Source organism: Salminus brasiliensis, chromosome 11 (genome assembly GCF_030463535.1).
Source record: "Salminus brasiliensis chromosome 11, fSalBra1.hap2, whole genome shotgun sequence".
NCBI classification, from domain to species: domain Eukaryota; kingdom Metazoa; phylum Chordata; class Actinopteri; order Characiformes; family Bryconidae; genus Salminus; species Salminus brasiliensis.
This window is the reverse complement of record NC_132888.1, coordinates 4,194,418-4,208,017: the sequence shown is the minus strand read 5'-3', so window position 1 is coordinate 4,208,017 and position 13,600 is coordinate 4,194,418. Positions and strand designations below refer to the sequence as shown.

At 44.2% G+C, this 13,600-nt stretch overlaps 1 protein-coding gene across 1 annotated transcript in view; it reads left to right on the top strand.

Annotated features, from left to right (window-relative positions):
* The window catches only part of clstn2b (calsyntenin 2b), a gene marked incomplete at its 5' end in the record, with an annotated part of 119,113 nt that overhangs the window by 92,519 nt on the left and 12,994 nt on the right, over positions 1-13,600 (top strand). Inside the window, 3 exons of the mRNA XM_072690961.1 lie at positions 1,915-2,077; positions 6,440-6,606; positions 10,240-10,388. Of these exons, the coding sequence (XP_072547062.1) occupies positions 1,915-2,077; positions 6,440-6,606; positions 10,240-10,388 (479 nt within the window). The remainder of the gene's footprint in view (positions 1-1,914; positions 2,078-6,439; positions 6,607-10,239; positions 10,389-13,600) is intronic.

Below are 13,600 nucleotides of genomic sequence, written 5' to 3'. Positions count from 1 at the left end.
GTGTTACAGATCAGTGGTGTAACAGTGTAGAGTGTGTTACAGGTCAGTGGTGTAACAGTGTAGAGTGTGTTACAGGTCATTGGTGTAACAGTGAGGAGTGTGTTACAGATCAGTGGAGAACAGTGTAGAGTGTGTTACAGGTCAGTGGTGTAACAGTGTAGAGTGTGTTACAGGTCAGTGGTGTAACAGTGTAGAGTGTGTTACAGGTCAGTGGTGTAACAGTGTAGAGTGTGTTACAGGTCAGTGGTGTAACAGTGAGGAGTGTGTTACAGGTCAGTGGTGTAACAGTGTAGAGTGTGTTACAGGTCAGTGGTGTAACAGTGAGGAGTGTGTTACAGGTCAGTGGTGTAACAGTGTAGAGTGTGTTACAGATCAGTGGTGTAACAGTGTAGAGTGTGTTACAGGTCAGTGGTGTAACAGTGTAGAGTGTGTTACAGGTCATTGGTGTAACAGTGTAGAGTGTGTTACAGGTCATTGGTGTAACAGTGAGGAGTGTGTTACAGATCAGTGGAGAACAGTGTAGAGTGTGTTACAGGTCAGTGGTGTAACAGTGAGGAGTGTGTACACTTTCTTTAGAGAATATTTGAGAATCTTTGTGTCTTTTTGGAGAACTGCATTGATGAACATTTTAATGAGCGTTTCTGTAATCTAAAGATCCTTTCTGGGGGAGAATTTTGTGAATCCATGCCCTGATTCTCAAGGATTCCTTTTAAAATCCTGCAAGTGTTTAGAGAGAGAGAGGTGCAGAAGGGGGAGAAAAGGGAGAGAGAAAAAAAGAGAAAATGAAAAAGACGAAGATAAAGACTTAGAGAGAGAGAGAGATGGAAGAGAGAGAATAACTCTCAGTGGAGATGAGAGGGTCTCTCTCTCTCTCTCTCTCTCTCTCTGCACAAACTGAACTGCGAGTAGCCGTGTCCAGTGTGTGTCAGTGCAGGTCATGTGAAGGTAAAGTGTGTTTATATTGATGCTCCGTCTCACCTGGAAGTGCTGCAGGAATGGCTAACGGGGCTCGGCTTAAACAGACAAACATTCGCAGTGGGTGATTACGGGTCAGCCCAGAGACTTGAACCAATGACACCGAGGCCACCCATCGATCCTCCTTAAAGGAGGAATTAGAGAGAGAGAGAGGGAGGGAGGGAATTATTGATTCCCGGGGGGCGGGATTTAGACGCTGCAGCCACACAGAATATAAAATATAGAGAATTTGTCGACACAGACAACAAACAAATAAAGTGCAGGACTAAAAACACGGTGCAAAACATCCCCCAATTACCTTAATCATTTTACACTACTTGGACAAAAGTATTGGGACACTATTGGGTCATTGTTGCTTCTGAAATCAAGGGTATTAAAAAAAATGATCCAGCTTTTGTTGGAGTAACTGTCTCTACTGTGCAGAGAAGAAGTAGAGCTTTCTACTAGATTTTGGATCAGTATGCGGTGAGGATTTTATTGTATTCAGCAACATAAGTATCAGCAACACAAGCATGTTGGATGACGATCACCACATCACCTCATCTCCAACTCCACAACTCATCCCAGAAGTATTGGATGGAGCGCTACCATCTATCATTCCAGAGAACACAGTTTTTCCACTGCTTCACAGCTCCTCAATGCTGGGGGGCTTTATACCCCTCTACTAGCCCACACCTGGCATTAGGCAGCATGGTTCCAATAGGCTGATGTTCATTTGCTCCAGAGGGTCCTATTCTATTGGCAGTACTTTTCTACAGGGACTAGACAAGCTGTGTGTGCATTTGCACATCTGTGCCACCAGTGGGTGCACCTTAAAGTAGCTAAATGCATTCATTAGAAGGGGTGTCCACAAACATTTGGACATATAGGAGTGCTTGTAGTTACATAATTGCATACTCTCTCTCTCTCTCTCTCTCTCTCTCTCTCTCTCTCTCTCAGATCTGTGATAAGGAGTGGCACTACTACGTCATTAACGTAGAGTTTCCAGTGGTCACTCTGTATGTGGACGGTGTGACCTATGACCCATACCTGGTGACGGATGATTGGCCGATCCACTCGTCTCAGATTGATGTCCAGCTCACCGTTGGAGCCTGCTGGCAAGGTCAGGGGGATGGGATGGGGCACGGATGGAGTATGATTGTATGTATGTATGCGTCTGTAGCACTGCCGCTGACGACTGCTTTGAACACAGGAAGTTTATGTGAGGCCGGAACCAGGGGCTCTCCACTGTGAGGCAGGTAGAATGCCTCAAACAAGTCGATTCATGAATCAAGAAGTAATTGATTCACACAGCAGTAAATCACAGAGCTTTCACACAAACACTCAGCAAAGCCACGAAACACAACCAGGACCCGCATCGACACGGCGACCGAATGTGTGTGTGTGTGTGGCTACCCAAGGGCTCAACAAATGTGCAGCGACATTTACAGAGCCACACTAACAAAAATAACACCCCAACCAGGAGACCCTGTGCTCTTCAGAAGGAGACCCTGTGCTCTTCAGAAGGAGACCCTGTGCTCTTCAGAAACCATGAATCTCCACAGCCAAACTCTGCATAACTGTACCTGATATAACAGCATGGAGTATTAATGTACATAATCATAAACAGTTGTGTCTAGATCTAAACAGACGCACTGACTGTCTGACTGAGCGACTGGTAGACAGACAGACAGACAGACAGACAGACAGATAGATAGATAGATAGATAGATAGATAGATAGATAGATAGATATACATATGAGTAGATAGATAGACAGATAAAAAGATAGACAGACAGGTAGACAGATAGATAGATAGACAGATAGGTAGACAGATAGACAGACAGACAGACAGATATACAGAGAGATAGATAGATAGATAGATAGATAGATAGATAGATGAGTAGATAGATAGACAGATAAAAAGATAGACAGACAGGTAGACAGATAGATAGATAGACAGACAGATAGATAGATAGATAGATAGATAGATATACATATGAGTAGATAGATAGACAGATAAAAAGATAGACAGACAGGTAGACAGATAGATAGATAGACAGATAGGTAGACAGATAGACAGACAGACAGACAGATATACAGAGAGATAGATAGATAGATAGATAGATAGATAGATAGACAGATAGATAGATATACATATGAGTAGATAGATAGACAGATAAAAAGATAGACAGACAGGTAGACAGATAGATAGATAGACAGACAGGTAGACAGATAGACAGATAGACAGACAGACAGACAGATATACAGAGAGATAGATAGATAGATAGATAGATAGATAGATAGATAGATAGACAGATGGACAGATATACATATGGGTAGATGGACAGACAGACAGACAGATAGATAGATAGATAGATAGATAGATAGATAGATAGATATACAGATGTATAGATATACAGTTATACAGATCACATTAGACAGACAGAAATATAGATATTAACATTTAGCCTTTAAGGACGCTGCTGTACCTCCTATAGTAAACTTACTTGGTTTATAAAATTAGTAAAATTTGACCAACATGTTGAATTTACCCATTTGGAGCCCACTCCTCACATCTAATCACCGAACAGTACTGATCTGTGTGGATGTGGTTGTGGGCTTTCTCTGTTTCTGTGCTGCTGTGAGAGCCGTGCAGGGGTGGAGTGGTTGCATGGTGGCTGGAGGAAAAGATTAGTGCTTCTAATAGAGAAACGAGTGCAGAGACCAGCTCGCCTCTCTAAAGGACAGTTAAGCCTCTTTAAATAGCCTTTGATAAAGCACACACACAGAGGCACTCATTCAGGCTTCTCGTGTCTTTGTGTTTGAGAGGGCTGGGTACCACTGTATTACAGAGAGAGAGAACTAAAACACACAGCCGAGAGAGAATACGCTATCTGATGAGCAGAGAGAAGAAGAGAGGGTGGAGAAGCAAAGCAAGGGACAAAAGGAAAGAGTGAAGTGATACACAGGGTGTAGCCAGATCTACGCTTCCTGAGGCCGACTCCATCACTTACACCACATCTACATCCACCACGGTGTTACTTCTGAAATCAAGGAGACTAAAAAGAGTTGGACAAAAGTATTGGGACACCTGCTTAGTCATTGTTGCTTCTGAAATCAAGGGTATTAAAAAGAGTTGATCCTGCTTTTGTTGGAGTCTCCACTCTCCAGGGAAGAAGTAGAGCTTTCTACTAGATTTTGGATCAGCATTGCTGTGAGGATTTGATTGCATTCAGCGACAAGAGCATTAGTGAGATCAGGATGTTGGATAATGATGATGATAGCCCCACCTCATCATCTCTAACTCCACCCCTACTCATCCCAAATGTATTGGATGGAGCTCTACCATCCATCACTCCAGAGAACACAGTTCCTCCACTGCTCCACAGCTCCTCAATGCTGGGGGGCTTTATTATACCCCTCTACTTGCCCACGCCTGGCATTATTAGGCAGCATGGTGCCAATAGGTTAATCTAGTTTATCTGCTCCAGAGAGTCCTATTATATTGGCTGTGCTTCTCTACAGGGTAGAAAAGCTGTGGTAGCAACAATGGGTGCAACTTATAGTAGCTGAATGCATTCATTTGATAGGGGTGTCCACAAGTTTTTGGACATTTGGACTGTAATCAGAAGACAAATAGGCCAGAAGACAAAAATCTCTAAGAAAACCATAAAAATACATCAAGAAAATTGATGCTTTCCAATTTTTTGTTTGTTTTTTAAACCTCAAACATGAAAACAAATTTTGTGGGAGTTTGAGATTAAGAAGCGAAAACTGTGGGTGGTTGATTGATCACTTGGAGGCTTATGAAAACTCTCTGCATTAAAAGCAAAAGCTGGGCTGAAACACCTCGAGTCAAGCAAACTGCCTTCAAAAAATACATTTATCACAGAGTAGCAAAAAGACATGACCCTCAGTCCTTAGAAAACCACTTTGTCTACTTTGCACATTAATGTCTTTGTGACATTTCAGCCCGCATTGCCTTCATCAGATGGGAGCCTGGTCTTTAATTTAATGAAGGCTGTAAAGGCTGAAACACTGGGAGGATTTGAATGTGAACGGTAAATAAAGAGCTCTTTCTGCTTCTCTGTTATGAATGTCTGAATGTCTGGCAGAAAACACGCCCGCTCCCTCCACAGTACAGCCATTGATTTGATGTTTTCCCTTTCAAGCCTTATTAGGAAGCCATTGACCAAGAGAAAGGCAATAACGTACAATGAGACACAGAGAGAGGGTGACCCGTTCAAGGTATTCTTGTTTGTTCAAGAGAAAACTGCTGCTAAAGATCTGCTGCATTTATAATAGCAGTGCGTTTGTAGAGATGTACTCTCACTATGGCCAGAGGGTCGCTGAGGGTCGCTGGTTCGAATCCCGGTAATGCTGCAGCCACGGCTCAGAGAGAGAGCGTAGTTAGCTTTGCTCTCTCTGCAGGGTGGGTAGATGGCGTTTCTCCTCACAGCGCTCCAGCACAATGCTGGCCAGCACTGGCGTACGCTGGCCGATGCATCAGAGCCGGGTGTGTGCGGAGATTTTCTCAGAGCACGTTGGTTAGCCTGGAGAGGCTGCATTGGCGGCAATTCGGGAAAAGAGGTGCTGGCTGGCTGGCAGTGCAGGTGTCGGAGGAGGCGCGTGTCGGCCTTCACCCTCCCATTGCATGTGATAGGGGGAGAATATGTACGGGTTGGGTAATTGGTGATCTAAATTGGGGAGAAAATGGGTTAAAAAAATAATAAATAAAAAATAATAAAATAAAAAATATTTTTTAAAGAATAAATATATATTTTAAATATAAAATAAAATTAAGTATAATAAATATAATAAAAAATACAAATAAAATAAAATAATAAATTGTAATAATAGTGACAGAAAATGTAGCCACTGTCAAATTAAACTTAAACCTAAACAATATTTTTGTTGATGATTTAATTTTAAATAGTTTAATAAACGGTCATATATTTGATATTTATTACATCAATTACAAATAACACATTTTAGTATCCAGCATCAAATCAAGTATCTCAAATTATTAGAATATTTAATTAGGAGTTTAAGTAAATTAATATTCAAACAGTAGCCTATAAATACTGAGTATCTCTCAGTCCAGTTCAGTTCAAGATACCTTGCTTGACAGCTGCCCAGAAGATGACCATCAATGCCCTCCACAAGGAGGGTAAGGCACGGAGGGTTGTTGCGGAAAAAGCTGGCTGTTCTCAGAGTGCTGTAGCAAAGCATATTAATGGAAAAATGTCCTGAAGGGAAAATACAGGGCACAGGGGTAGTCACCCAAGCCTTCATAGGATTGTCCAGAAAAGTCAACTAAGACTTTGGACTGAGGCTGGAGTCAGTGCATCAGGAGCCTCCACAGACTTGGTCCTGTAGTGTGAACCTGAAACGTGGAACCACATACAGACTTATAGAGTTTAAAGGGTTTTGGTCTCCTGTAATGTGTGTGTGTGTGTGTGTGTGTGTGGGTTTGTGTGTAGGAGGTGAGGTGTCCAAGGCCCGGTTTACGCAACACTTCCGCGGCAGTCTGTCGGGTCTGACACTGAGGCCAGGGAAGATCGAGAGCCAAAAGGTAATTTCCTGCCTGCAGGCCTGCAAAGAGGGGCTGGACATCACCTCACTGGAGAGCATGGACAAAGGCATAAAGGTACACACGTACACACAGGTTTAGACAATGTCAGGACATGTCATACGTATCATCACGGTCACAGAACTGTCAGCTTTACAGCAGAACCTAACAATTTATACCTTTTAATGGAAGTCAATGTAAAAAGAGTCATATAAATAATATAAATAAAAATAATCATATAAATAATCTAAGCAAATAGAAAAATACAATTCTTAAATTAACTTTAATTATTAAATAAACAAATATACTTTTATATTATATAATTATCTATACCAAAAATACCAGTCACAATAAATTAATTTAATCGATTGATTGACACCCCAAGTGACACTAATAAAATACATACAGCACGTCGTCACTGTCCTATCCCTCCCAGACACATCCTATCCCCCTGGACACACCCTATCCCCCCCGGACACATCCTATCCCCCTGGACACACCCTATCCCCCCGGACACATCCTATCCCCCTGGACACACCCTATCCCCCCCGGACACATCCTATCCCCCTGGACACACCCTATCCCCCCGGACACATCCTATCCCCCTGGACACACCCTATCCCCCCCGGACACATCCTATCCCCCTGGACACATCCCATCCCCCCGAACACATCCTTTCCCCCTGGACACATCCTATCCCCCCGGACACACCCTATCCCCCCTGGACACACCCTATCCTCCCCCCCGGACACACCCTATCCCCCCCGAACACATCCTTTCCCCCTGGACACACCCTATCCCCCCGGACACATCCCATCCCCCTGACTCGTCCATTGATTAAGATTGTGCATGTGATTAATTGTCCATCTTCACGTGGCTGTCAGACTTCTATGCCAGATTAAAATTTATCGAAAGATATTTACTGATCATCACACGCTTTTATCTGGATAAAGCATCGCTATTTAACTATTTTATTTATTAAATGTGAATCACATATTAGCTCAAGTTCAACAATATAATATTGTTGTTGCTACGCTGGCATATAAAGCTGATACCAACAGGTAAAGCTGGCTATCGTGTGCTTACTATCTGCTATCGAGCTAACATTGTGCAAGATCAGCAGATAATTGTGATCTAAATAAATTAATAAAGCGATAAAAAACAACAACTACCACTAGATAAAATATACTGGCAACTCGGCTGGCTAACCAGTAGCAAGCTAGCTAATACAATCAAAGGGGGATCTCCTTGATTGGCTAACTAGTAGCATGATAGCTAATACAGTCAAAGGGGTGGACCAGCTCGGCTAATGAGTTAATGAGTAGCATGCTAGCTACAGAGGCTGGCTAACGTATTGGGTCCTAAGTGGAACTTCTGTAAGACAACGTCAAAGGGGATAGGACGTGTCCAGGGGAATGGGATGTGTCCAGGGGGATGGGATGTGTCCAGGGGGATAGGATGTGTCCAGGGGGATGGGATGTGTCCGGGGGATGGGATGTGTCCAGGGGGATGGGATGTGTCCGGGGGATGGGATGTGTCCAGGGGGATGGGATGTGTCCGGGGGGATGGGATGTGTCCGGGGGATGGGATGTGTCCGAGGGGGATGGGATGTGTCCAGGGGAATGGGATGTGTCCAGGGGGATGGGATGTGTCCGGGGGGATGGGATGTGTCCGGGGGATGGGATGTGTCCGAGGGGGATGGGATGTGTCCAGGGGAATGGGATGTGTCCAGGGGGATAGGATGTGTCCAGGGGGATGGGATGTGTCCAGGGGGATGGGATGTGTCCGGGGGATGGGATGTGTCCAGGGGGATAGGATGTGTCCAGGGGGATAGGATGTGTCCGGGGGATGGGATGTGTCCGAGGGGGATGGGATGTGTCCAGGGGAATGGGATGTGTCCAGGAGGATAGGATGTGTCCGGGGGGATGGGATGTGTCCAGGGGGATGGGATGTGTCACCAGCCAGGGATGTGTCAAACAGGCAGGGGGCTGGCTTCATGTGTTTTGCAGGAGACGGGTGTTAGGTCCTTACCCTCCTAGGGATGGGAGCAATGGTAGTGCTAGGGGGAGTTATGAGGATGGGTGGGTTATTTGGCAGAACCAGAATTCTGAAAAATGGAAAAATTATATGCATATTAATTTTTTTCTGTATTTCCTAGTTTGGCTAAGGGTGCACAAACTATTTCCTACAACTATATGAATGTGCATGTGTGAGTATGTCTGTCAATAATCTATGCTCATAAGCGCTTCCACACACAAAGGCAGAGATAAAAGCAGCTGTACAGAGCGAGAGAGACGAGAAATGGGGAATAGAGACGGAGGGAGGGGGACGGACTGAGGGAATGTCTTCAGGCACAGTTTTCCATTTTCTCTTGGTGGCTTTTGTTCTTTTATATTCTGGGTCTGGAGGAAAGATTTTAGGATCGGAGGAGAACTGACATCAGAGAGAGAGCGAGAGAGAGAGAGAGAGAGAGAGAGCGAGAGAGAGAGAAAGAAAGAGAGATCAGTGGAGAAGCTGGAGGCCTCATATGTCTGTTTCCTCTCTGTGTATCGATTCATCTTCCTTTCTTTCCTTCGCTCTGCGCTGCTCACTCATTTTAAGCTCTTTTTCCTGTTCCTTCTTTTGTATGAACACTGCCACAGCTGCCAAGCAGTCCGAGAAGACACACGTACACACACACACACACACACACACACACTCCTTTGTACACTTGCTGCACTGCTATGATGTCAGCTTGGCAAGTGAGGTCCTTCTAACTTTTGTTATTGTGCCTAACATCAGTTAACATCTCATTCTGACAATTTCTGCAAGATTATCATAATACAAACCACATGGCCAAATGTTTATGGACACCCTTTTTAATGAATGCATTCAGCTACTTTAAGTTGCCCCCATTGCTGACACAGATAGCGCATGTGTAGACTCTGTAGAGACGTGCTGCCAATAGAATAGGGCTTGACTCTCTGGAGCAGATAAGCAAGATGCTGCCTAATGCCAGGCGTGGGCTAGAGGGCTATAAAGCCCCCCAGCATCATTGAGCTGTGGAGCAGTGGAAGAGCTGTGTTCTTGGGAATGATGGTGGTGGTGCTCCATCCAGTACTATTAGGATGAGGGGAGGTGGTGATCATGATGATCCAACATGCTGACCTCACTAACACTCTTAGTTGCTGAATGCAATCAAATCTTCATGGCGATGATCATCGAGAGCCCTTCTAGCTTCAAGTATGGCTCGGCTCGACCCGCCATCCTTTAAGATCCACGGAAGACGAGCGTCCAGACTTTTTTCTGTCCTGCACCAAAATGGTGGAACGAGCTTCCCCTGAGTCTGTACAGCAGAGTCCAACGCTCGCTGTCCTCAAACCCAGACTGAAGACCCTCCTCCTCTTCTGAGAGAACTTGGGTGAAGAGTGTAGAGTGTGAGGGTTATATGAGGGTCTCCAGACTGACCTCTGTATTTAGTAGAGTCTAAGCTTAGAGGGGTCTTTTGGATATAACACCAGTAGTTGCACCGTCAGTGTGACCCAGGTTTGTTACCTGACACAAGCAACAGATCCTTTAACACGGTTACACCAGCCTCGCCCTGAGTGATGGTAGATCTACTGACCAAATCTGAGGTGCCTTGACTTGCCAACCCCATCATTTCTGCAGTGTGGGACTGAATGCTGCGGTTGCTGCAGTGCTGAATGTCTTGTCTGCTGTGTTTTCCCTCAGTTCCACTTTAACCCGGCTCAGTCCGTGCTGGTGATGGAGGGGGAGGACCTGGAGCAGGTGAACACGGCATTGAGGAAAGTGTCCTACATCAACTCCCGACAGTTCCCCACTCCCGGAGCCCGCCGCATACACATCTCCACCACAGTACAGTACGGCCAGTAATCAATAATCACCTGCACTGCCTGCACCACCTGCACCACCTGCACTACGTGCACTGCCTGCACTACCTGCACCACCTTTGCTACCTGCACCACCTTCACTGCCTGCACTACCTGCACTGCCTGCACTACCTGCACCACCTGCACCACCTTTGCTACCTGCACCACCTTCACTACCTGCACTGCATGAACTACCTGCAACGTCTGCACCACCTGCACTACTCACGATGATAAAACACCAAAAGCTGCCACGCAAAAAACTCACATCTTCAAAAGTAGCTGATTAAGAGCTTTTTATATCAAAAAGCTGTCATGCAAAAACTCATATCTCCAAAAGATGCCACACCAGAACCTCATATTTCCAAAAGCTGCCACGCAAAAACCTCATATCTCCAAAAGCTGCCACGCAGAAAACTCACATCTTCAAAAGTAGCTGATTAAAAGCCTTGTATACCTAAACGTTGATGTGCTAAAACCTCATATCTCCAAAAGTAGCTAATTAAAAGCCTTGTATACCCAAAAGCTGTCATGCAAAAACTCATATCTCCAAAAGATGCCACACCAGAACCTCATATTTCCAAAAGCTGCCATGCAAAAACCTCATATCTCCAAAAGTAGCTAATTAAAATCCTTATATACCCAAAAGCTGTCATGCAAAAACTCATTTCTCCAAAAGCTGCCACTCAAAAAACTCATATCTCCAAAAGTAGCTGATTAAAAGCCTTGTATACCCAAAAGATCATATCTCCAAATATATTTCAAAAACCTCATATCTCCAAAATAGCTGATTAAAAACTTTGTATACCCAAACGCTGTCTTGCAAAAACCTCATATCTCCAAAAGTAGCTGATTAGCCCTGTGTACTCAAAAGCTATTGTCCAAAAATCTCCAAAAGCTGTCACGACAAAATCCTTTGTCCTCAAAAGCTGTCCCGCATATCTCCAGAACAGCAATTTTACAGAAGGATAAAACCTATTGGTCCATTCATCACGAGATTCTGTTAGGAACAACTGCCAGATTCACACTCTGTGGCAAAAAGTGAAAAACAGAAAAAATGGAGATTCAAGGAGGGGAAGTAAAAAGAGATACGTTCTTTTTCTTAAAGCCAGTGTTTCTACTCGGCTTAAGAACAGTGTTAAACTGGCTGAAAACCAGTCTGATATTGCTGCTGAGGTGCCACATTGCCTCACGCAATCTCTACTGTTTGCATGTTTGGCCTCACCTGCCTGTTTCCTCCTCAGGCACAGGCCTTCCACAGAGACCACAGAGAAATGAGATGCTCTGTATTGACTGGCCTGGTTTGTGTAGCAGCAATCTACTGGATGATATTGCTCCACACACCGTGATATTGGCACCCCATCCCAGGCCGGAATGCCTGCTGTGGTCTTTTTCTTATTACATTACGTCCCCACTGGCATCTTTTGGGCAAATTGAAGCCAGCCTCATTCACATAAGTGATTTCATGGGGGGATTGATTGTCCTGCAGCTTCATATCTCTCTGGAAGAAATCAAACATAGATTAAATGCTTTGTGTCTGAAAGCATTAAGGCTGAGAGTCTTGTTCAGGGCCATCACTGTATTGAAGAGGAGACTTCTTACCCAAATACAATAAATTGGGCCAGAGCCAAATGTAGGTTGTGGCCCCCTTTCCCATTCAGCATCTCTAAAAACACAATTACTTCCGACCCATCAGCTTCTCAGCGGGGGCTCCCGCTTCATCAGACCTGCATGAACCCAACCACAATTTGAAAATATGAATAAATGCTTTTTTATTTAAACGAGAAAGTGTGAAATTGGGCATGGCAAAATGCTCTCGCGTTCTTTTACTTTCTTCTCCTCGATCATTTTTATTGTGATTGTTTTTATAAGTAGTTAAGTTTTATAAGCCATCTGCAATTAATGTGAAGCACTTTACTAAAAAACAGGTGAAGACCTTGTATCTCTAAAAGCTGGCACACAAAGACCTTATATCTCCAATAGTAGCTGCTCAAAAGCCTTGTATCTCCAAAGGCTGGCACACAAAGACCTTGTACCTCTAACATTTGCCACTGAAAAGCCTTGCCTATATAAAAGCTGGCACATAAAGACCTCATATTTCCAACAGTAGCCATTTAAAAGCCTTGTATCTCCAAAAGCTGGCACACAAAGACCTTATATCTCCAATAGTAGCTGCTCAAAGGCCTTGTATATCCAAAAGCTGACACACAAAGACCTTATATCTCCAATAGTAACCGCTTAAAAGCCTTGTATCTTCAAAAGCTGGCAGGCAAAGATCTTATATCTCCAATAGTAGCTGTTCAAAAGCCTTGTATCTCCAAAAGCTCACACACAGACCATATATCTCCAACAGTAGCTGCACAAAGGCCTTGTATCTCCAAAAGCTGGCACACAAAGACCTTATATCTCCAATAGTAGCCGTTCAAAAGCCTTGTATCTCCAAAAGCTGACACACAAAGACCTTATATCTCCAACAGTAGCTGCTCAAAAGCCTTGTATCTCCAAAAGCTGGCACACAAAGACCTTGTACCTCTAACAGTTGCCACTGAAAAGCCTTGCCTATATAAAAGCTGGCACATAAAGACCTCATATTTCCAACAGTAGCCATTTAAAAGCCTTGTATCTCCAAAAGCTGTCAGGCAAAGACCCTATATCTCCAATAGTAGCCGTTCAAAAGCCTTGTATCTCCAAAAGCTTTTGCACGACGTGCTTCAGGCAAGACAAACAAGTCTTCCGTCCATGTTGGAGGGACTTCCAGACCTGCCCTCCAGTTGGTGGTGATGGAGCTTAGCGAAGATTTCTTAGAGAGGCTGAAAACCAGCGAGCGCTCTGCTCTGTTAATCGGTGCAAAGGAAAGTTCGATAACGATGCTACGCAGTCACTGTGATGACGGTCTATTGGCACGCCTAGAATGTCTCTCAGCCAATCACATACAACCTAAACAAATACATAGTAATCCGAATACAGTCTCTACTACAGATATTCTGATTGACCTCTCCGAATAATAGAACATCATTTATAGCATGACCTATTTTGCTATTCATCTGAGACAGCATCCATTCTCTCTCTCTCTCTCTCTCTCTTTCTCTTTCTCTCTTTCTCTCTCGCTCTCGTCAAGCCATTTGCCTTCCTCTTTCATCTACTCCCTCATTTCGGGCTGATTTGGAACGATGATGTCTTCTTTTCGTAGATGCTAATGAGATTGT